Here is a 25225-nt window from a genome sequence, read left to right as displayed (position 1 = left end):
TAAAAGATAATAGATGATATCTCAAACCTTCAGAGAGTTTCTTTACCTCAACCCAAACGCTGATTCAGAAGACATAGAAAATTAGTCTATTTCAATCTGCGCCAGTGACTATAGTTAGGTAACCAGGGCACTTGCTAAATCCCAGCTAAAGATTTCCTTTCCCACCAGGTAAGTTACTCTTGATTGATGAAATTTATCCCAATGTGAAGTTAATTTTGTATGTCTGCATGGTGCTTTAATGTCAGTTTGGCCTGGTTTGTGCTTAATAAAAATTATCAAAAAAATATTTAAATATTGTAAAGATTAATCCCTGCCTCAGGTAGTTGATTTTAACAAAATGTCTTTATCCACTTAAGTTTGCAGTGTTTTGCTAAGTGAGGAATGATGTCTGCTCTGATTACTGCTACTTTTTCTGTAGCTATCCTTTACCAGGAGTACAGTGACGTTGCCATTAATCGCGAGATCCAGCGGCAGCAGCGTGAGGACACACCATTGGAGGATGATGATGATGGCGAGGCACCTCCCAAGGCTAACCTATCCCCCACCAGCTCCTTCCGCTCACAGCGCTCTTCCCGGGGCTCCACTTTCTCACTTTGGCAGGACATCCCTGACGTCAGGGGCAGTGGGGTGCTTGCCACCTTGAGCATGCAGGAGCGGAAGCTGCGGGAGGTGAGCTAGTAGAGCAGGGAAGAAACTGTAATGTCTTCCTTACATCTCTTCATCTCTACTGCCTCTCTTCTTAACAATTATATCCCACTCTTTTCTTTTTGTGTTGTTGTCTCTTCCTGTACTCTTTCTCACCTTTTCCCCCATTTATCTTTTAGGTTTCGCCTGGCAAAAGCAGCGCTCTCGCTGCTCCTTTTGGAATAAATTCTGCAGAGGACTTTCATGCACGCGTCTGCATGGACAAACATGGCTGCTCTTGCCATTTGTCCATAGCAGACAGCATGCGCGTGTCCGTACGGACTGTGGACAGTCCGACGCCATCTTGCGAAGCTTTCGTTGTCATAGCAACGAAAATGCGGCTTCGCGTATGCAGCTTGTTTTCGGTGTCTACCATTCCGTCCCTTCACTTTTTGTTACACAACACCGACTGGATCACCCGCGCTGTCAAGCACTATAATTTTGTTACAAACCACATAAGTATCAGGAAAAACACACCTCAAATGCTTAATTATGCAGAGTAATTACAAATCATAACTTATTTTAAGTCCCACATGAGCAGCAAAATTAGAAGGAAGTTGGACAGCATTAGTAGTAGGATAGGAAAGTCTTGTGGCCCACCCTAACATCCCATCAAGAGGTTCTTATGCATATTTCCTTCATACCAAATTAGACAAGCATTGAAAATGCAATAGGTCTCGCCTTTGATTAAGTTACAGCCATTTGCTTTGATAATGGTATTGTTTCTCATTTCTTTCGCTCCTCAGCAGCCTTGTCCCCTTTTCCTACTCCTGACTCAAATTATAAATCCCGACTCAAATTATCAAGGCATGAACAGATAAAATCTCTCCGAGCCTGCTTATCAACACCTTTTTCCCCCCTTTTTTTCCTTTTCTGTCCCTCATGACTTAACTTCCTCATCTCAGCACCCTTAATCACAGTCATTACTCCCTCTTCTGCATTCTCCTCATTCTTACATTTGAGAGATGAACCAAGCCCCAGAAGCCAATATCCTATTTTAGATATGATTTTTTTCGTCTATGTCTATCACCTCAAATAAATGATTCAACCTCCCTCCACCACTTCCTCTATCTTTCACTGCTCTTTGATGGACAAGGATAATTTAGGATTTTTTTTTATTAATTCAAACATTTCTTTTTAATTTAATTACATGTTTCTGTTACCTTATTTGTTACCACTGTAGCAGGGCGCAGGGATTCATTTTGTGTGCCGCTATTGGAGGTGTTCCCAGTTTTTTTGCTGGGCTAGGGTGGGGAGTAATTTACAATTTGAGGCTGGGCAGTTAAGAAGCTGCGTGGCAATGAGTTAGACCGTTGCCAATGCGTAAGTGTGCGTGCGGTTGGTAACAAGGAGGCAGCACCATCTTAGTAGTGAGATCTCTTGAAAAGCAATATCTCTTTACTATGAACTATAAAGCAGGAAAGACAATGCTCTATGGGTCTCTTTCCTGTCTTCAAGATGGAGGGCTAAACTAGACAGTCCAAGCAGCATGATGTAGTGCTGCAGCTGGACGATGAGGAGGAAATTCTTCAAATTTGCTGAGTCTAATTAGAAAAAAAACTTGGTTTCGAAGGAAAACACCAGCAAGAGGAAGGTTGCTGTTCCCAGTATACGAACAAAGAAGCTGTTGATCTCCCTATCCATAATGTTATAAAGGACATTTTATGTACAGAGTGGGGAAGATCTGGATAAAGCTAACATTCTGTGATATATATATCATTAAAGATTACAATAAATCCTTTTCACAGATGCCGAAAGTTAGCACCATTTTGGAAATGAGGATCCTTATAGTATTTTGGCAATTATGAAAGAAGTTCCTGTAAGATGTCACATTTGATAGCCTCTAGGCAGTGGCAGCCTCAGAGGTTCTACAATAGCAGGTCATAGACTTCTGTGGATGAAGTCCTGGAAACTAGAGTCCAGTCAAAGAAGTCTAATGAAGCTGTTCGGTAATGAACTGTATGAAATGGTGCATAAAGCAGCGGAAGAAGGAAGGATTTTCAGGCCATTCTGATTGGTGTTGAGTAAGAAGTTGTTTATGTTTAAACATTCCTCCCAAAACATCCAGGACAAACGCCCCTTTCGTGGCTTGTGGTCTGGGCCACTTTTGAAAACAAAACCCAACCTAACAGTCCCAGAAATTACTATACAGAAGTTGGGGCACGTTAAGACTTTTCTGCCATCACTGGCAAAATTGCATCACAGACCAATGGGTGTTCCAACTGATGAAGGATGAGTGCCGTATTCCTTGTGCTCTGAGTCTGCACCAAGGACATTTCAAACTGAACAGCTGGCTAAAAGAAGTGTTGAAGATTCAAGCAATGATTTTGGGGGTCTAGGTGCCTTTAGATAATCGAGCAGTCTTAGTACCTTTGAATAAAAAAAGATAGCGATTTTATTGTACCCAGTTTTTGGTCATCAATTCCGACGAGAGACCAGTTTTGAACTTCAACAACCTGAAAAAATATGACTCAGTGGAGACTTTCAAAATGATTACTTTTAAAATGATCATTCTGTTGCTCTCTAAGAATGATTTACTAGTGATTTTAGATCTTCAGGACGCTTACTTTCACGTCCTCATTTATCCTTCCAGTCAACAATTTTTCTGATTTGTGATGGGAGACCCGCATTTCTAGTTTTAGGCCCAGCTCTTTGGTCTTGCAATATCTTCCAGTGTCTTCCCCATGGTATCTGCTCCTGTTGGTGCTCACCTTCAATTGTGTGGTGTCACAGTTTTCCCGTATCATGATGATTGGTTATTATAGCCTTGCTCTTTTTTGAAGGCTCAAGAAAACTTTTAATTGGAGACCAGTGTTCTCTATCACTTGGGTTTTATTGTCAACTCTTACAAGACCAATCTTCACTCATCGCAGGAGAGGATGTTTATTGAAGCTCAATTCAACACGCTGTTAGGTGTTGTGTTCCTGCTTACCCAAAGAATTGTGAAAGTTCAGCACATCACGCAACTCTTGAGTCAGTCCAATGCAATAGCAAGAGTGTGGCTAAAAGCGCAAGGACTGTTAGCAATTACGACTGCAGTTGGCCCTAGGGCGCAAAACCACCTGAAGCCTGTGGTGAACTATGTTCAAAGTTGGTGGTCCAAAACATGCAAGATTACAAATCCCTTATACCCATCATTCTCGAAATAACTCTGAAATTGGGTTGGTGGATGCTAGAGAACAATTTATTGAATAGAATCCCACTGCAGTATGCTGCTCCACTATAGTTAACCACAAATACCAGCCTTTGGGGTAAGAGGGCAACACTGGGTGAGATTGAGATGAAGAGGCCCTAGTCACAGGAGAGGAAAACCTCAGTTCATCCAACTGGAGGGAGTTATCTGTAGTGCGGCATGCACAGCAGGCTTTTGCCCTCCAGTTGGGGAGAGGGAATGCCTTAGTGAGAACGGATAATCAGGTAACAAGATGATATCTCAGTCGCCAAGGTGGGACAAAGAGCGTGGATTTGAATCAAGTGGTGGATCTGACTTTTGCCTCCTTAGTCGTCCTAGGATCAGTTTACATCTGGGATCATTTGAATTTCTGTGCTAACTGTCTCATTTGGAATCTTTCCTCTTCAGTGTCTTACCATCTGTCAATCAGGGAGTTCAATTGAATATGTACCCATTTGGATCACCCTGGATGGATCTGTTTGCATCTCCCCACAACGCAATGCTTCTAGTCTCTGCTCAGATAAATTATGCTCTCAGGCTTGAGCTTTGGATGCCCTATCGATTCCCTGGGGTGAGTTCTTTGTGCCTTCTCACTGTTCCCCTTCTCCCGTTAAGCAAGCTATTTTTCAAGCCTATAAATCATTAGGGAACGTGGTACCTTCTCACATCCAGGTTTGCTCACCTAAGGCAGTTTTGACTTCTTGGGCAGACGCAGGTGGTGCCCCTCCAAGAAATACGTTGAGTGTCAATAGGTCTTCACAACTTACGATTGTGAAGCATTACAGGCTGGATTTGTAATGTTCTTATTATGTTAATGTCTGATAGCGACTTCTAGCTGCATATTTCCTTGCCTTAGAATATTCCTCAGACGTCTGACTGGATTCGGAAATTTTTCCTTAGCAGTACCCCATTGCGCCAATAGGTGGCACTTTTTCGTCATCTGCGCGAGAAGTAACATTCACGGTGCCCTATCTTCAACCTATGTTCTCTTAATTTCTTCCTTAAAAAGGAGAAATTCAAGGTGCTCATTCTTTCTCAGGGCCTGTCTGCCCTGGACCCTGGAGACTGTATAGTAACGTTGGACTTGCAGGATGCCTATTTTCACATTCCCATCCTGCCTGCCCACAGGTGCTACCTGCGGTTCACAGTGGGCCACAAGTGTTTTCAGTTCACCGTACTCCCTTTTGGCCTCACCAGGGCCCTTCGAGTGTTCACCAAGGTGATGTCGGTGGTTGCTGCTGATGTGCGGAGATCAGGGGTGCCAGTCTTCCCCTATCTCAACAACTGGCTGTTGAAGTTGGGCATGTCCGAGGCTGTCATCTCCAACCTCCAGACTTCGGTGGACTTCCTGCATTTGCTGGGGTTGACTGTCAACATGCCGAAGTCACACCTGACTCCCTCTCAGTCGTTCCCTTTCATCAGAGCCATTCTGGACATATTGCAGTTTTGGGCCTATCCTCACGAATGGTGAGTCCATGATATTCAGGCTATGATGCGGATGTTTCAGCCTCTATCCTGGATTTTGGTGAGACTGATTCTGAGGCTGCTGGGCCTCATGGACTCCTGCATCCTGCTTGTGGCGCATGCCCGTTGGTATATGCAGGCTCTGCATTGGGACCTGAAGTTCCAGCGTGCACAGCATCAGGGGAATCTCTCCAACCTAGTCCAGATCTCGGCAGGAGCTGCAAAGGACCTGCAGTGGTGGTGTATGAACTGCAATTGGGTCAGCGGCAGAACCCCTCTCACTTTTCCAACCAGATCTCACTGTGGTGACACATGCGTCACTCTTGGAATGAGGCAGCCATCTGGGAGAGGTGGAAATCAGAGGGCTGTTCTCTAGCGGAATCAGAAATCCACATCAACCATTTGGAGCTCCGAGCAATCTGATTGGCATTGAAAGCCTTTCTACCCTCCATACAGGGAAGGCTAATGCAGGTGTTTACGGACAAGCTATGCCATGTGGTACTGCAACAAGCAGGGCAGGGTGAGGTCATGGACCATTTGTCAAGAGGCAGTGTATCTCCGGACATGGCTGGAACAGCAGGGCATATCCCTGGTGGTTCAACATCTGGCAGGTTCTCTGAATGCCAGAGCGGATAAACTCAGCGCAAGGTGTATAGTGGATCATGAATGGTGTCTCAATCCGGAGGTGGTGCAAGGTCTCATTCAGCAATGAGGAGAGCCTTGGTGGGATCTGTTTGCCACAGCCCAGCGGAGAACTCGGAATGTCAGCAGCTCTGCACGCTGAGTTTCCAAGGCAGCTCTCACTCAGACGCTTTTCATCTCAAGTGGGGCTCAGGGCACCTGCATGCCTTTCCGCCCTTACCACTCCTACCCAGAGTGCTCAAGAAGGTCAGGAACAACCGGGCCCAAGTCATCCTCGTAGCTCCAGACCGAGCACAGAGAGTCTGGTGTCCTGAGCAATTCAGCATGTCCATCGGTCCTCGGATCAGGCTGCCCCTTCGAGAGAATGTTCTGTCCCAGCAGCAGGGGAGGGTTCTCCACCCAAATCTGTCAATGCTCCGCCTTCTTGCTTGGAGATTGAGCGGCGACAGTTGACCAATTTAAAAAAACAAATCTTTTTATTAAACATACGTCAGTATCAAACAGCTCAATATTTCCAGTTACATATTCCATATCTCGTACATATGATATGACACAATCAACAATCGTTAATGCTATCTGTCCAGTAACACGCTACAATCAAGGTAAAAAATCTAACACTTATCTTGCCCCCCCCCCCTCTGCTAGCTTTCCGGAGTCTCCCAGTTCCCCCTATATGATTCCCACTGTTGCCATACTTTTTCCCACTTCTTTGGCAACCCCTGCTTTCAAATACTGTCTTTTCTGCCGTACAGCACCAATCCATGTCCCGCTTCCATTGTGTAGCCATTCACAGTTGACCAATTTTGACCTTCTGCCTCAAGTCTGTAACTTTATTTTGCCAGCCAACCGTCCCTCTACCAAGACTGTTTACATCTGCCATTGGGCTAAATTTGTGGTATGGTGTTCAGAAAGAGAGATTGATCCTCTTTCTGCCCATCTTTCTCAGTTTCTCATGCTCGTCCTTTCCATTGCCCAGCAGGGCTCTGCTCTGGACACCGTTAAAGGATAGCTACCTGCAATTTCTGCCTTTCTTCAGTTGCCTGACCAGCCTTCCATTTCCCATCCCTTAATGTACATCGTTTTTTTTAAACATTTGCAACATATGTTTCTCCCCACTCCCTTTGTTATGCCCCAGTGGGATCTCAATCTTGTCCTCACCTTCCTTATGTGCACTCCTTTTGAGCTTCTGCAAATTGTCCACTCAGGCTCCTTACAATCAAGACAACCTTTCTTGTGGAAATGACATGTGCCCAGAGAGACAGTGAGCTTCAGGCCTTGTCATTCAAGCTTCCGTATCTTAACATCTACCCAGACAAACTGGTGCTTCATACGAGGGCTCCTTTTCTTCAGAAAGTGGTCAGTTCGTTTCACGCAGGCCAAACCATCACTCTGCCTGCTTTTTAGGCTCTGCTTCATCCCTCCAAGGAAGAGGAGTGACTTCATCATCTTGACCAAAAAAAGGCCGTTATTGTTCTACCTTGACTGCTCGAAAGAGTTCTGGGTGAACAGCCAACTCTTCGTGGGGTATGTCGCAGTAAAGAACGGATGGGACATGCAAAAGACTGTTAGACTTGGTATCTTTTGGCATGTTTTCCCTGAGTTTTTGCTGTTTGACCTCCCGGTTTTGACTCTGTTTTTGCTGGCATAGTGTTTCTGCACACTTTTCTCACGGCTGATCAGTGGTAAAGTGCAAGTGCTCCTGTGGTAAATTGTGTTATGGATAGGTGTTTCCTCGATTGGATATTTGATTTACGTGTTGGTCCCTAGTAAAGTGCACTGAGTGTGCCAGGGCCTATGAAACAAAAATATACTAGTGGGCCTGCAGCACTGATTGTGCCACCCACATGAGTAGCCCTGAAAAGGTAACTTAGTCCCGCCATTGTGGAGTCTGTGCGCAGTTTGTAACTGACTTGTCGACTTGGTGAGTGCACACACTAGTCAGTCCCTCACCTTCCCTTTTCTTACATGTCAGCCACCAGGTACCCCTGTGGGCAGGGTGCAGTGTATGGGAAAGGTAGGACATGCCCTGGTGTGTGTGGCATGTCCTGATAGCGAATTACGGCCAATTTTGTTTTTCGCTATTGCAAGGCTACCTGTTCCCTATAGGACAGTATGGGGTCTTTGTTTATAACACAGATGCAAGGTGGTGAGTTGCACACCTACGTAATCACATGCTCTCAGTAAACTTCACTTAACGTACTCTCAAAATTAAACCTGCTGGGCGTGCTAGCTTACTCTGCGCTCTGTCTGTACGTTAAGCGAAGTTTACTGAGAGCATGTGATTACATAGGTGTGCAACTCACCACCTTGCATCTGTATTCAAATAAACCTTCTGTCCTAATGGAGAGTTTGCACCCGCAAAAGACAATCGATGATGAAATGGGATTATACTTTGGACATTAACATCAAGACATTGCACAAGAGTGTTTGTTTCCCTGCCATGAAGAATTTCAACTGAGGAACATAATTTCATTCAAGCGCTTCATTAAGTCTGTGCGAGTTGAAACTGGTGCATTCAGGGTAATTGAGTGCAGCAATATGAGAGCAAGAGTATGTTTGCTCGTATGGGATTCCTCACCTGGGGAGAGTTCAGTGAACAAAAGTGGGCGGTAGCTGGTTGCAGCCAAGCCACTTTATGCCGATGGTACAAGCAAGAGTATTCCGCGGCTTTTGCTGCGTAAGAGAAGGAATATGGATGACTCACGAGTAGAGAGCTCACACAAATATTTGTTTTGGAGATAGAAGAGTATGTGTCACTGTAAGCGTGGGGCAGTGAATGTTGCAGAATAGTGAGCGTCCGCTGGAGGGGTTATGAATCAGCGAGTGGAGCATTGCTGAGTAAATTTCAGACAATGGTTTCTGGGGTAACACGGGCAAACGTAGGACGATGTTAATCTCGCTACTGTTTGGAACAGGCATATTCAGAATGTGGACATAAGCACAGGCAACAGGCTTACAGTCTTATACTTATATGAGTGCATGGGGTTTGTAGACTGTATTATAATCATGACACTGGCAATTATTGGTGATGTGTTTATTTTTTATTTTCATAGATGCCCCCGAAGAAGGGTTTTATGTCCGAAATGCTTTGGGCGTTTTTACAATAAAGTGTGACACGTGGAAACTTTCATCATTCTTGTGCTTTTTTGGAGAACCACATGAAGTGCAACAAAAATGAGTAAAATGAATTGACTAAACAAACGAATAAAAAGGATAAATGATGAACTAAACTGTGGTATAAGCGTAGAATTTCATGATTTAATTCATTGGATTCGTTTGAAACATGGCTGTGCAGCTTGATGGGAATCGACATGTGGTTCTCTTGTGTTCTTATCGACTTTGTTTATAACATCTCATAAACATAACTGGCCCGGAGAATTAGATAGGAAATAAAGTTTAGTATGCCTGAACTCAAAATCTAAAGATGCATCTTTCAGTGAAGGTAATTTTTACATTCTGTGTTTGAAAATACCACTTTTAGAATGTAGGTATTTTCTTGTTCAGTCATCCTGTGTGCCTCTGCTGGAATGTGGATTGCCTGTCTGGGTTTTGGATGACAGAAGGCTGGGGAGCAGGAGTGGCTCCAGATATTCTAGGTGGGTCAGGAAAGGGCTGAATAAGCCTGGACTGCAATTGGGGAAGTGGGAGGAGATATCCTTGCACCTCAAAGGGCCTGATCTGCCTCTGACCATGCCATCTCTACCTCCTGCCAGGAAGTCACACCAGAGAAGGCAGAACTGGTTCTGACTGGGCACAGACACTCTCTGCCTAAGAGATCAAAGGATTTCGGGATAAAAATATTGGGGCCCAGACCCCTGAACTTTAGAACTCTATTGGATCAAGAAGACTGCCAAGAATAAAAGCTGGAGAAGCTGTGAGGAGGAACTACCATTTTGCTGTGTGCTTTGTTGTGTTAGCCTGCAGTGACTGCTCCTGTCTTGGGCAGTGAAAGGACTGTACTGAACTTTCTGCAATCTACTTTTGTGAGTTTCTCCAAGGGCTTGAAGTAGAGCTTTTCCCCCTGTTCAAGAAGTCTCAGGAACAGCAAAGACTTCAAGCTCTTCTGCCCTCAGCACTGGAGACTGTGTGTTTTGTGCTGCTACAGTAAAAGCAACCCAACACTGTCTACAAAGCCGGTGCCGACAGGTCTCACTGACAACACCTACTGACGCCATCACCTAGCCACTGCTCTCACAGCGAACTGTGGGCATTGCACTTCGCAACGCCTCGCTACACGGCGACGCCTTGGCCTCCCAGACAACGCCACTCCACACCAAAATCGCAATGCTGTTTGCACTGTGGTGTGATGGCACCGCTCGTAAAGTTACACTACATACCGCCCTCATCCCGCACCGCAGCCAGACCAACTCCAGATGGTTCGTGCTCAGCATCAAAATCTGCTACGCATTGTCCAAGAAGCAACCCCCTGCGGGTTTGCGTGCTCATTTCGGCAGAGTTAAAGCTGCAAACTCTGCATTAGCTTGCAGGGTTCCGGTCCTGGATATCTGCCATTCAGCAATGTAGGCCTCATCGCACACATTCACCAAACATTACTATCTGGATAGTCAGGTCCTTAGAGGTGGGCACTTTTTAGGTATCAATTCTAAGGTAAGGAATCAGCAGCGAGAAATCTCTATCAGATGAACAAGGTATTTACCTTCGGTATCGCCTTATCTGGTAGAGACTCTATCTAGCCGCAGATTCCTTGCCGACCCACACATCCTCCCCGCTCTGCGAACGGATTTCTAGGGACAGGATATTTCCCTTTCAGGGACCTTGTTTTCAACACCTGTAGTCAGTGTACTTCGTGGCTCCACGCTTCTGGCGTGGAAAGTCGCGAAAAGTACCCGAAGTCAGTGCCCATGAGTGACGACTATATAGGCATTGTGAACGTCACTTCCGATGTAGACGACGCCACGCAGAGACTAACGACACCACCTACCAATGCGAACAATTTCCGGATCCAGTCCGACGCCTGGGGAATATTCTATGGCATGGGTACACGCAAACATTTCCCCTGGGGCCGCAAAGAACTGTCTGTGGCTTGCCCAAGGGCTGCAGCAATGCAAGGATCAGGGTGGTGAAAGGTGGGCATAGGGAGACCTGAAGCAGAAGCATGGTGTGGACAACTAACCGAGCCTTCATGTGACTTCTGTCTTCTACCAATGCTCTATTCTTATGCAGCAAGAATTAAAGTCAAACCATTATCTTCTAATGAAAAACAAAAGAGGGAAAGAGATACAACTGGTGGCTGAATTGCAAAATGTGAAACCAGAAAACCTGGTATTAGTCCTTGCTTTCCCACTTGACGAAATTGTGGGATCCCAGACAATTGGTTAATTTCACTTTGCTTCCTATTTCTTCATCACCACATATGGGAGCCCCTTAAAATGTACGAGCTCAGGATGTGTGCTGTACAAAACCTTCTCTTGTGTTTCATTTGATAAACTATAATGGTGTTCCAATTATATAACAACCAAGGCTATACACAAGGTGCACCTGACAAATGACTTGCCTCTTGGTTCATTAATGCATTGTTTTCAGAATGGGGGCAGCATGAATGCTTCCATCATCATGTCTGAAAACAATCACAGCTAATAAATGCCTCTCAGTGCAGTGATACAATCTACTTTACTAAGGTAAAACGCTCATGCATGTTATTAAAATATACTTATTTTAAGTTTGCAGAGTTTATGATGTTTTTACATGTTTAATGCAAGATGTCTTTAAAACTAAAGGTGTTCCTAAATATAAGTTGGCTAGGAGACCTTTTTTACCTTTACTTTAGTTAGCTTGTAAATAAAGTATGCCTTTTTATTTTCACAGCTTTCTGAATGCTCCAGCTCTGTCTGGTGAACAGCAGCCCAGTGCTGCTATTCACCAGAGGGCCCCAATTAAAGGTCAGGAGGACGCATGCGGCCCCTGGGCCATACTTTGAGTGTCACTGTTCTAAGGTATGGAATCTGCAGCTAGATAGTGTTTCTAACAGATAAGGCGTTATCGAAGGCAAGTGTTCTTCGAGTCAGCAGTCAGTCAGTGCATCTTTGTTTCGGCAAAATGCCATAGAAAGCGGTTCTGCAGTCTTAAATACAGCAATGAAGTCATTATTGATATTTCTGTTCAATTAATTTCAGCAGCATCTGTTGTAGATGGAACTTTGTTAACTTGGTACATCCTCAGGCTGTTAGGACCGGGACGAGGAGGATGGAGTTGAGGTTGTATTGGTTCATTTACTTACCGTTAATCTTCTTTATCCCGACTTGGAGTGATCCTTGTCGCAGTCCACAGCCCTCCATCCTCTTTATTGCACCTCTATTTAAACTACTTGTGATGCAGGAATTGTTGGACGGAGGGAGGATCATTTGTAGGAGGTGATATATCTAGAAGAAATTCATGTCTGCAATGGGACCTTCAGTTCTTGAGTGTGGTCAATCTCTCCGTCAGAGGTGGAATCGCCTCAAACTGTAAGGTCTAGGACAAGATAGACTTTGAATTGTGGTAATGAAGATTACTGGTAAGTATTTAGAACATTCTTCACCTACTCCCCTTACCATTGTCTTATATAACACTTCTGCCTCCGTTGCCCCTCTTTGTGTTTCTCTGAAGCATGTTGTTTCTCTTTTTCCCTGTTGACTCCCCACTGCTGCTTACATATCTGATCCCTTACTCACAAGTCCCCCTGTTTATTCTTGCCTCTCCTCACAGGCTAAGTTTGAGCTGATTACATCTGAGTCCTCCTACATTCACAGTCTCTCCATCGCTGTGGACCACTTCCTAAACTCACCAGACTTGCACGAGTGCCTGGGAGCCCAGGACAAGCAGTGGCTCTTCTCCAAACTACCCGAGGTGAAGGATGTTAGTGAAAAGTAAGTGCTCCACACATCGCTGCCCTCTCTAATTTTCCTCTCCGCCACCACACATTAGCAGGATACTTAATGCCCATTATTGGCTTCAGATCCAAGGCGAAAGTTAGGCCTGCCATAGCTGTCTTTGTAGCATGAAATGCAGTGCATTCTGGGTAGGAAATTCTTAAAGTTCATCAAAATAAATTATGCAGCAGGGTTTACTAAATTAATGCCGTAGCTGGGCAAACACCTTGCAATCTGAGTCCTTCACTCAATTAACCACTGATCTCACCCCAGCTTCCCCACTAATCAACAGTGAGTCCTCCTAAAACTTGCCCTGAATCGATCGGATTTTTGTCCTGTAATGTGGCGGGCCTCCGGAGGAAGATTAATATTGCGGAATGGCTAGAATTTATTGAGGATTTAAATTTCCTTTGCCTCAAAGAGACGTGGCTTACGGAGTCCGTGCACATAAATGGGTATAGAACATTTAATGTTCCAGCCTCCCCTACATTACGTGGAAAATCAAAAGGTGGCTTATGGATTTGTGCTTCTAATAATTTACAATTGGTTAAAATTACGAAAGAAGAAGTTAATCTCTATTGTCAGGTAATTATCTGTGAAGGTACTGGCCCAGCACGACTAGCAGTGATCAACTTTTATAATAAAGCAACCATAGGCGATATAGGAATAACTCTAAGAACAGTGGATAAAGATTTGAAGCGACTTGGCACTACCAGAAGCAAGAATCTGGTAGCCATATGGGAGGTTGATTTTAATATTAAATTATGTAGTTTACCCTCTGATAAAATATGTGGTCTGATCAACTCAGAGGATGTAGGCCAAACACATTTTATACATAATCAATATGGGGAAAGGCCAAATGAATTGATGTTTACACATGATTTGGCGTTCTCTAACGAAATCTCATCCCCATACGCCCCATTTAGGTGCACTTTAATGGGATTAATGCTGACATTATTGTTGACTACATCATAATATCCAATAATTGTGCCACCTATGCTTCCAATTTTAAAACTCATTCTACCTCACTAAGCGATCACTTCCCACAGTCTGTCCAAATTTTATATTTGTTGCTATCCAAAAAGCATAGTAATTATTCTATGGCTAAGCCAGGAGAGTTAGATCTAGCAACTCTCAACGGTTATTCCCTGTAGTGGCATCAAATTATCCCTGAGGGATTCTTAAAACAGTTAATCTGCAATCAGGGGGAAGCCTTTGAGACCTGTCTAGAGAAAAATGCTCACCCAAAAGCTATTATGAGCGCATTTTTGGCAGTAACAAAGGGGGTGAAGGAGAGTCTACTAGTTACCGCAAACATAGAGAAGAGAATAAGGGATGGTTTGACTCAGTATATACCAAGGCAAATAAGAGCTTAAAGGACGCACTACATAAAACACCTAGATGCAGATCTGAGGTTCAGGCTTGCCGATTAGTGTATAAACAGGCAGTTAAACACAGAAAACTATGACTGAGACAAGAAGTATGGGAAGCTTTACATCAAGCAAGCACAATTAAAGATAATACTGCGTTCTGGAGGGTAGTCAATCCTGCACCTCTGAGAGCAGATAAGGCCCCTGGGAGAATATGTCTCTTTACAACGCATACAGAAACATCTCATGCCATTACAGCGCAGTTGTTACAATGACCGCGTTGTTACAACACAAACCAGTACACCACAAGTTATTACAATGACTTGCTTTAGGGGGCGCGCTGGACTTAGGAATAGTATTATTTACTATTCCTACTCCAGTTTGTGCAACAGTAGGAAAGGTGTTGTATTGTAAATCCAACACCAGCGCGCCCCCTACAGCAACTCGTTGAAATGACTTGCAATGTAATGGTACGCGTGGTAACAGCAAACACAAGATGATGGACGGAGCACTTAAACTTTTCAGATACTCACCCCCAGTCACAGATCTGTGTTGAATCCATCATCGTTCTTTAGCTCACTTCGCCACCCCAGTTCAGCCCAAGATATATGCAAATCAGTCTTGACCCTGTGCCTCATGGGAACAGCCCAGCCCTAACTGCCAAACCAGGTCTTCCCTGGACCGGAAACAAACATCCTGGGACTGGTTTCAGGGTAACACCCTCATCAGCCAGCCTAGCTTGAATCCAGTGGCAAAGTGAGCAAGGGTCCCACGTCTGGTCATACCCGGCCAATTTAAGGCAAACAAAGCAAACACAAGGAGATGAGTAAAGGTGGAAAAGCACCCAGTCCTGATGCTATCCCAGTGGAAGTGGACCTGTAGAACGCTAATATTGCTTTATGAGGACCTTTATTAACTGCTGTATTAAGGGCCTGTTGCAACACAGGCTTTCTCTCGACATGGTCAGAATGAATAATCTACCTATTTACAAAAATGATGACCGACACAATCCTGCGTGCTGTAGGCCGATTTCTTTGCTTGATTCTTTAGTGAAGTTATCGGACTGTGTTATTTTGAACAGGCTACAGGAGTGGGCGGAATCAAGGATAATGTTGACAGACCTTCAAAATGGGTTCGCAGCGGAGTTGGGACAATTGAACAGGGCCTGAATTTAAGCATGTTAATAGGAAAGAAAAAGGGTGGGAACTTGTTCCTAGGGTTTGTCGATATTTCCGTTGTATTTGATTGTGTCATCCACTCGAAGTTATGGACAATTATGTTCGATATGGGAGCGGAGACATCGATGTGAGAAGCTGGGTTTCTGTTGCAGTAACCCCCCACTTTCTGTCAGACTACTGATGCACTTTTGACTTGATGTCCCCTGGGTCCCTGCCAATCAGGTTCCCAGGGACTGTGTTCTTTCCCCAAAACTGTACCCAAACCCAATTGGTATCTCTGGCCACAGGTCAGCCCCTGGTAAATGGTACCAGAGGTACCCAGGGCACTGTGGCCAGGGAAGACCTCTTAGGTCTGCAGCACTTATTGTGCCAGCCTTAGATGCCCTGTACCTTTACACACACACACACTCACACACTCCCATTGCAGGCTGCGTGTGTTGGTGCAAAACAAAGTGAAGAGTCGACATGGCACTCATCCCTGTGTGCCATGCCTACAACCCACTGCCCTGGCATAGATCAGTCACCCCTCCAGCTTGGTGCCCTATACCAGTGGTGAGGGTACAGATGCATGAGCCCTGTACCCCTACAGTGTCTAAGTCTAATCTTAGACATTGTAAGTGCAGTGCTGCCATTAAGAATATATGGTGCTGGGAGTTTGTCATTACGAACTCCAGAGCACCATAATGGCTACACTGAAAACTGAGAAGTTTGGTATCAAACCTCTCAGCACATTAAACCCACACTGATTCCAGTGTGGGGTTTAATGAAAATTGCACTCAGAGGGCATCTTAGAGATGCCCCCTGAAAAACGACCAGACTCTGGTGGGTTCCCTGACTGGTACACACCAGCCTGCCACCACAAGACATATTTCTGGACCAATAGGGTGGGAGCAGTTGCTCCCAGAGCCCAGAAACAAAGCCTTTCCCGGGCAGAGGTGTTCACACCTCCCCCACGCCAGAAAGAGCCATCTGTGGCAGGGGAGCTTCAAAGGCCTGGCAGCCTTTGTAATGCGACCCCCAACCTCTACTGCTGTCAGAAGCAGGCCCCCTTCCTGTCTCCCCTCCTTTTCAGCGGGAAGACAGGTGGGAAAAATTAGCGAGCCCAGAAGGTGTGCCCACCTCTGCCAACCCCACCCCTCAGGTGGGGGAGGCGAGGTGAAGCCCACTCTTCAGTGCCCGCCATCTTGCAGATGGCAGGCACTCCCCGATCAGGATTAAGGATTGGGCACACTCCCCCACGTGGGGTGAGCACACCAAGAGTGTAGTCACCCTAAGGTTAGTAGCCCATTGGCTACTGACCTCCGGACCCCTAAAATGCCCCCTAAATACAGTATTTATGGGGCAGCCCTGAAACAAGGATTCAGATTCCCGCAACCTAAGAAGAAAAAGGACGAAAGAAGACACCCAGCAGAGGAGACGGCAGAGAACAACTGACTTGGCCCCAGCCCTACCGGCGGTCTGCAGATTCCAGAGATCCTGCGCCAAAAATCGTCTTGTCCTGCAGCTAGCGCCCTCTAGAACTCCTGGAAGGACTGACTGCCTTCCACAAAGACCGAATCTCCTGTGAACAGCAGCTCTGTTCAGAAGAAACACCAAAGAAGGACTCCGAGTCTCCTGAGGAAAAAGAAACCCGATGCCTGGAACCACCACTGCACCAGTCGCCTACGGCCCGAGTTTGAGTGGCCCACTGGTCCCAGCAAGGTCGCCCAGCACTCCAGAGTCCGAGTCCACTGTGGGTTGACCCCGCCAGGACTCCCCGACGTCACCTGCAGCCACTGCACATAGACCCACCGCGAGTGCCCTGGTAAGGTGAAATCTGACCTCAAGAGACACCCCTGCATCTTGCCGCCCTGCGCCCAGGAGAAAAGAACCCGAGGTGCACCTATGTTCCCGAGCTCTCCAACTTACCTACCAAGCTGTTGGTTCCTCCCGGAAGTCTTCCTGGACCGAGCCTGCAGCTAAAAACCAAAACCGAAAATCCCCATTGAAAACAACAGGGCACATAACGCCAAAACAACACCCTGCACCCAGCCGCCGCTGAGGGTGCACTTTGTGTGCTAAACCTGATCACCTTTGCCCTGAGCCTAACACCAGGAGCTTGGCTCCCACAACCTTGTTGCCTGCTCGCCAACAGCCACCAACCGGAGGCCCCCTATCCTCCATTGGATAACATTGGGCCTCAACACTCTGCACCCGGCCGCCCTAGTGCCACCAAGGGTGTAACAAGAGTGCATCCTTGACCATGGGGTGCCCCTGAGTCTAACCCCAGAACACCAACTCCTACAACAAAGTACTTACCTTTAAACTGATAACACTATTTTCCTCCATAGGATAACATTGACTGTTTTTCTGTGAAATGTTTCAGTGTGGAGTTGGAAAACCTAAAGAAATTCTTTAAAATTGTACTAACTAACAAAAACACGTTTACTTACCTGTTTACAGGAAATGTCCCAGTGCAGTATTCAGGCATACTGCACTGTGTAAGAAAAGTAATCTCTAAAGTAATTTTACTAAATGTCCTATTCAAAGTATATGTACTGTATTAAGCATTGCATTTCTCAATAACAATACTGTAAGTCAAAACTAGGTGCATATACAATTAAAATGCAAACTGTATTACAACTATATATTTACAAATGCTTAACACTGTCCTCTGATAAAGCCTTACTGCTCGACCATACTACCACAAACAGAGAGTGAGGTGCTATCTACTTTACCTCTGCCTACCTTTAGGGTTCCACTGGACTCTGTGCACACTATACCTCACTTTGGTATAGTATATACAGAGCCAGCTTCCTACAATCGATCATTAACCTTCTCAGAAATCTTTATACAGCATCTAAAGCCAGGGTATGATATGGTATTAGGGGAGAATGTACACAGCATTTTAGTGTGGAGAGAGGGGTAAGACAGGATTGTGTTTTAGCACCCTTTCTTTTCTATTTATATATAAATAATGTAGATGAAGCGCTGACTTTACAATGTAAAGACCACCCACAGGTGAGTCATTACCCAGTGCCAGCCCATCCTTATGGCTCATACCCCCTTTGCCTTGCAGGCTTTACTTAACACCTTTGTCAAATTCATGCAGGATCACAACTTATTATTCAATCAATCAAAAACATTCATAATGAAGTGTGGCAGGAGAACCGCGATTTGTCGTGACATAAAAATTATGGACACCAAGATAGATTTTTTAAAAAGTTTCTCATATCTAGGTGTCCTGTTTAACAAGGAAGGCACATGGAACTCTGCTACATATACAAGGGCCTTATTATTTAGAAATAACTTTGCTAGCAGCTTGGGTACAAACCTTCCAGTGGAGATGATTACGATTTATAAGGCTAAATGTATCACTGTAGCACTATACGGTGCTGAGATTTGGGGGCATACAAAATATACACTGCAAGTGGCAGAGAATGAGTTTTTGAGGAATTTGATTGGAGCCCCCAAAGTGCCTCTTTATATGTCTGCCATGCTGATTTGGGGGTTCAGTTTCGTACAGATTCAATTAGGATGCAACCCATTTTACTATGGCATAAAGTCTGGAATTCTGAATACACTGCCTTAAACCGTGCTTTTATCGGGGGACTGTTTAATATCAACTCTGGCTACCCGCATAGCGCGGCTGGCATATATTCAACGTTTCTGCCGAGACTTGGGGCACCCAGACTATTTTGAGAATCCTAACTCTTTGGCTGCTATTAGTAGAACAGCATTAAAAAAGCAATGCACTGTGCACTTAGAGGATCTCTGGTTGACCGCCGAATTACCAACATCTTCTGTTTTAAATAATCAACTTATTTTAACCAGTTATGATATGCAGTTATATTTGAAAGCTGTATCTAATTCAAGACATAGATTTGTCCTAATTCGCTTTAGAATGGATATTTTCCATCGGCTGATCAGCTTCCCTAAACTTAACGATTGGACATCAAATTTAAGTAATTGTCCTTGTGATGGCAAGATGCCCCAGAGCATTATGCACATTGTACTTTTCTGTAGATGTTATACTTTTTGGAGAATACTTTATGTTTTACCGTTTTTAAGATCTTTACAGTTTACACAACGTCGACCTGCATATATTTTCCTGCAGTCATAATCTACTGTTGAGCTATGTTGTGGAATGTCAAGTTTTCTATGGGCCGTCTTTTATGCCAGAAAAAACATTACATAGATGATATTATTAACCTTGCTGAACATTTATAAATTATTAGTTAACATTTGACGTCTTATTAACATGGATTTATAATCGTTGTTCCGAAATATATTACAAACAATGGATTTTAGCACATTTTAAATTGTCATGTAATAGAGCAGAGGACTACTTGGAAAACGTTTTATGAATATGGATTTATAATTATTGTTTAGAAACACATTATAAACAAAGGACTTAGCGAATTTTAAAACTGCTATTACGAAACAGAACAGAGAATTACCTGAAGAAAGTTATACAGTACTGCGTAGCGGACCCTTAATTGAGGTTTTTACATTTATTGCCACTAACTTTTCATCTGTGTTAAAGTAACTATGTAAAATCAGTGTACGGTTGTTATAATTGCAGAATATTAGGGTTTAGCGATTATACATATCAAATGATTTAAAAAAAAATTTTATTGTGTGGTTCAAATGTTACTCTATGTGTTTTTATTGAACTTTTATGGTCTAATCTATCTAGATCGAATAAAGTTAATATCGATCGAAAATATGCCGTAAAATAAAGGCAAATAATGTGGCAAGACATCATGTAGCTTATTATGTGATATAGTCTGTGGCATCATGCTCTAGCTATAATCATTTGTTAACACCCATTGTTACAAATGAGATTCCAATGCTATGGTAAAGACATAGGTTTTCTAACACAGATACCTATACATTGTAAGCAGTACATATCAAAATGTTCAAAATGTACCAAAATGTTATTTTCCAAGAACTAATTATTTTTATTTATTTTATTTATTTATTTATTTTAGCGATTTGTAAAGCGCCTGGTGACCCGAGGGCATCCCCGCGCTATGATATTTATGGAGACCAGAGGACCAATAAGGAGGGACTTTATTTCGGGAACAACAGCGTTTTCAGTTTTTTCCTAAACATCAGATGGTTGGGTTCAAGCCGAAGGGTGAGGGGGAGTGCATTCCATCTGGTGGATGCTTTAACCGAAAAGCGACGGCCGCCAGTACGTGTCTTCCTGTGTCTGGGGACATTGGCCAGGTTCTCATTCTCCGAGCGAAGGGACCTGGGAGCCTTGTAAGGCGTAACCATGTCTCTCAGAATAGCAGGGCCAGAACCATTAAGCAATTTGTGTGCAGTGCACAGGGCCTTAAATTCGACCCTTTGGCGTAATGGAAGCCAGTGGAGAGCCTGAATTGCTGGTTTGGCTGATACTCTGGAAGGGAGATTTAAAAGTAACCGGGCAGCAGCGTTCTGCGTGCGCTGGAGTTTAGCCATGGTAGCTTCAGGGGCTCCCAGGTATACCATGTTGCTGTAGTCCAGCCGCGCCAGCACCAAGCCTGGACCAGGAGTTTCCTGGATAGGGGCGGAAGTAGAGGGAGGATCTTCCGAGTGGAGCGCATTAGGCCAAAGCAGGTCCCTGCTGTCTTGATAGCTTGAGTTTTCATCGACAGCTCGGGTTCTAGCCATACTCCTAAGGTCTTAATTTCTTGTTTCGGGGCGGGGATTTCCCCGAATACATCTGGCCAGACCGATGTAGGGATGGTGGTCCATTGCTTGCCCAGAAGCATAACTTCAGTCTTTGAGCCATTTAATTTGAGTGATGACTCGCACATCCAATTGTGGATATTTTTAAGGCAGTTTTGCAAATTGTCCGGGTGGTTGTCCAGTTGGGAAAGTGAGACGACTAATTGGGTGTCGTCCGCGTAGCTTACTATTTTAATCCCAAAGGGGGTAACCACATCTTCAAGAGGGGCCATGTAAGCGTTAAATAGGGTTGCATTACAAGAGATCGCAGATATGTCTTCTGTTCCCTCACACTAGATGTTTGTCCCTCGTTCTTAGTGATACTACTGATTCAGTAATTCTGCACCTAGAATTAGCAATACCCTTAGGATGAGTAATTCCAGGGAGTGGAATTAGAGGGGCATTAGGGGTGTCACCTGAAAAGTGAGGAATGTTTGCAGGAGTCTATATTTCCACAATTTCCTGCTGGTTGTTCCCACATTTTAGCCTTTTGTCACCGGCACACATTTCCAATTTTCCTGGTGAAGTGTGCTAGGGGTAAAGAAAACAGGAGCATTATTCGCTCTCATTTACAAGAGGCTTGCACTGCTGGAGCTTCACTTTTTATGACGGTCTGGTGGTGCTGGCCTCTTAATCATATCTATGAGGCGATGCAAAGCCACCCTGCGTGACTTTACATGGCCTCATAGATATAGAGTAAGGCAAGGCAGCTTAGTGATGCCTTGCCTTACTCTACATCAAAGAGGCGTTCCATTGGCGTTGATGTGGGTGGTCTCACTCAACACCATGGATTTTTATGCTACCCCAGATTTACAACATCACGTAAACCAAGGGCAGCGCCAAAAATGTACGCCACCCCGAGAGCAGGTGTAATGAGGAGAAATGTTTACATTTCTCCTTGTTTTTAGGTCTCGTGACCTATCAATGCGCATGCGCATTGAGAGAAGCGAGACTATAGGGCTTTAAACAAAGTTTACCTAACTGCGGCGATTTGGTGCTGTGCCCGTGGCTTTTAGGTCAATGCGCAAGCGCATTGACCTAAAATGCGCGTGCACATCACCAAATCGCCGTCTGTTCCCTCAGCCGCACTCCTCCCACACCTTTGAAGTGAAGCTTAGCTTCACTTCAAAGGCCCCGGCTGCTTCACACCCTCATGCCGCTCTCCCCGCTCCGCCCCCTCCCCTGCCCGCCGTGTGCATTTCTCCTCCCCCCCCCCCTCCCCACAGCAATGCCCTCCGTCTTGTTTCCTTTCTTGTTTTTCTTTCAGGTGAGATATATTTTCCATCATTTGCGATAATACAGTTCTCATATGCATTTTTTAATTATTAGCAGCATATACACAGGCGCCCCTTCGGCGCTTTTGCTCTCAACCCTACTATCCTGTCAGCCGCATCTCTATAAGTTACTCGAAGCATGGCCTGACATGTGCACAGCTTATTCCGGCACCACCATCCTGCCAGACGCTTCTGCTTTGTTCGCCCACCGCATGGCCCTATTTGTGCACATTTTACTTTCGTGCATACCCTTACCCGCAGCCTCTCCTTCCCCACTTCTGCCTTTTCGGGTCTCGCGCTCACCGCAGACCCCTTCACATGGTTCACACCCACCTTTTTTTCAGGTTACCATGCCATTCCCCACCTATCCCCCAGTCATTTCCGGGTAGGACGCGTGCACCCAGTGGACTCTCGGCCTTGGCCCGCTTATTCTGCGAGCCGCTTCTGCTTTGGTCGCCCACCGCATGGCCCCATTTGTGCACATTCACTTTCGTGCACACCCTTACCCGCAGCCTCTCCTTCCCGACTTCTGCCTTTTTCGGGTCTCACACTCACCGCAGACCCCTTCACATGGCTCACACCCACATTTTTTTCAGGTTACCATGCAGGTTACCTCACTCACCCTCAACCCCTCACCCTCACTCACCCTCAACCCTCAACCCCTCACCCTCACCCTCACTCACCCTCACTCACCCTCAACCCCTCACCCTCCCTCACCCTCAACCCCTCACCCTCACTCACCCTCACCTCAACCCTCACCCTCACTCACCCTCACTCACCCTCACTCACCCCACCTCACCCTCACTCACCCTCACCCTCACTCACCCACCCTCACTCACCCCTCACTCACCCTCAACCTCACTCACCCTCACCCTCACCCTCACTCACCCTCAACCCCTCACCCTCACTCACCCCTCAACCCCTCACCCTCACTCACCCTCAACCCTCACCCTCACATCACCCTCACTCACCCTCACTCACCCTCACTCACCCTCACCCATCAATAAATACCCTCACCCTCACTCACCCTCACCTCACTCACCCTCACTCACCCTCACCCTCACTCACCCCTCACCCCTCACCCTCACTCACCCTCACCCTCACTCACCCTCACTCACCCTCAACCCCTCACCCTCACTCACCCTCACCCCTCACCCTCACTCACATTAAAAAGAATCACATCACCCTCACTCACATACTATCACCCCTCACCCTCACTCACCCTCAACCCTCACCCTCACCCTCCCTCAACCCCTCACCCTCACTCTCACCCTCAAACCCTCACCCACCCTCACTCACCCTCACCCTCACTCACCCTCACCCTCACTCACCCTCACTCACCCTCACCCCCTCACCCTCACTCACCCTCACTCACCCTCAACCCCTCACCCTCACTCTCACTCACCCTCAACCCCTCACCCTCACTCACTCCTCAACCCCTCACCCTCACTCACCCTCACTCACCCTCACCCTCACTCACCCTCAACCCCTCACCCTCACTCACCCTCAACCCCTCACCCTCACTCACCCTCATCCCCTCACCCTCACCCACCCTCACCCTCACTCACCCTCAACCCCTCACCCTCACCCTCACTCACCCTCACTCACCCTAAACCCCTCACCCTCAACCCCTCACCCTCACTCACCCTCACTCACCCTCAACCCCTCACCCTCACTCACCCTCAACCCCTCACCCTCACTCTAACCCTCACCCTCACTCACCCTCAACCCCTCACCCTCACACTCACTCACCCTCACCCTCACTCACCCTCACTCACCCTCACTCACCCTCACTCACCCTCATTCACCCTCACTCACACCTCACTCACCCTCACCCTCACTCACCCTCAACCCCTCACCCTCACTCAACCCTCACTCACCCTCAACCCCTCACCCTCACTCACCCTCAACCTCTCACCCTCACTCACCCTCAACCCCTCACCCTCAACCCCTCACTCACCCTCACTCTCACTCACCCTCCCTCACCCTCAACATAAAATAAACTTCCCCTCACCCTCACTCACCCTCAACCCCTCACCCTCACTCACCCTCAACCCCTCACCCTCACCCTCCCTCAACCCCTCACCCTCACTCACCCTCACCCCTCACCCTCACTCACCCTCACTCACCCTCACCCTCCCTCACCCCTCACTCACCCTCACCCTCACCCCCCCTCACCCTCACTCACCCTCACCCTCACTCACCCTCACCCCCTCACCCTCACTCACCCTCAACCCCTCACCCTCACTCACCCTCAACCCTCACCCTCACTCACCCTCAACCACTCACCCTCACCCTCACTCACCCTCACTCACCCTCAACCCCTCACCCTCACTCACCCTCAACCCCTCACCCTCACCCACCCTCACTCACCCTCAACCCCTCACCCTCACTCACCCTCAACCCCTCACCCTCACTCACCCTCAACACCCTCACCCTCAACCCCTCACCCTCACTCACCCTCAACCCCTCACCCTCACTCACCCTCAACCCCTCACCCTCACTCACCCCTCAACCCCTCACCCTCACTCACCCTCACTCACCCTCACTCTCACTCACCCTCACTCACCCCTCAACCCCTCACCCTCACTCACCCTCACCCTCACTCACCCTCAACCCCTCACCCTCACTCACCCTCACTCACCCTCAACCCCCTCACCCTCACTCACCCTCAACCCCTCACCATCACTCCCCTCAACCTCACTCACCCTCACTCACCCTCACCCTCACTCACCCTCACTCACCCTCACCCACCCTCACCCTCACTCCCCAACCCCTCACCCTCACTCACCCTCAACCCCTCACCCTCACTCACCCTCACCAACCCTCACTCACCCTCAACCCCTCACCCCTCAACCCCTCACCCTCACTC

At 46.4% G+C, this 25225-nt stretch overlaps 1 protein-coding gene across 1 annotated transcript in view; it reads left to right on the top strand.

Annotated features, from left to right (window-relative positions):
• The window catches only part of ARHGEF19 (Rho guanine nucleotide exchange factor 19), a 368972-nt gene that overhangs the window by 254184 nt on the left and 89563 nt on the right, over positions 1-25225 (top strand). The window contains exons 6-7 of the mRNA XM_078642838.1: positions 419-669; positions 12668-12828. Of these exons, the coding sequence (XP_078498964.1) occupies positions 419-669; positions 12668-12828 (412 nt within the window). The remainder of the gene's footprint in view (positions 1-418; positions 670-12667; positions 12829-25225) is intronic.

This window comes from Lissotriton helveticus, chromosome 5_1 (genome assembly GCF_964261635.1).
Source record: "Lissotriton helveticus chromosome 5_1, aLisHel1.1, whole genome shotgun sequence".
Taxonomy (NCBI): domain Eukaryota; kingdom Metazoa; phylum Chordata; class Amphibia; order Caudata; family Salamandridae; genus Lissotriton; species Lissotriton helveticus.
The sequence above is the reverse complement of the archived record's forward strand: the minus strand, read 5'-3'. Positions and strand labels throughout refer to the sequence as shown.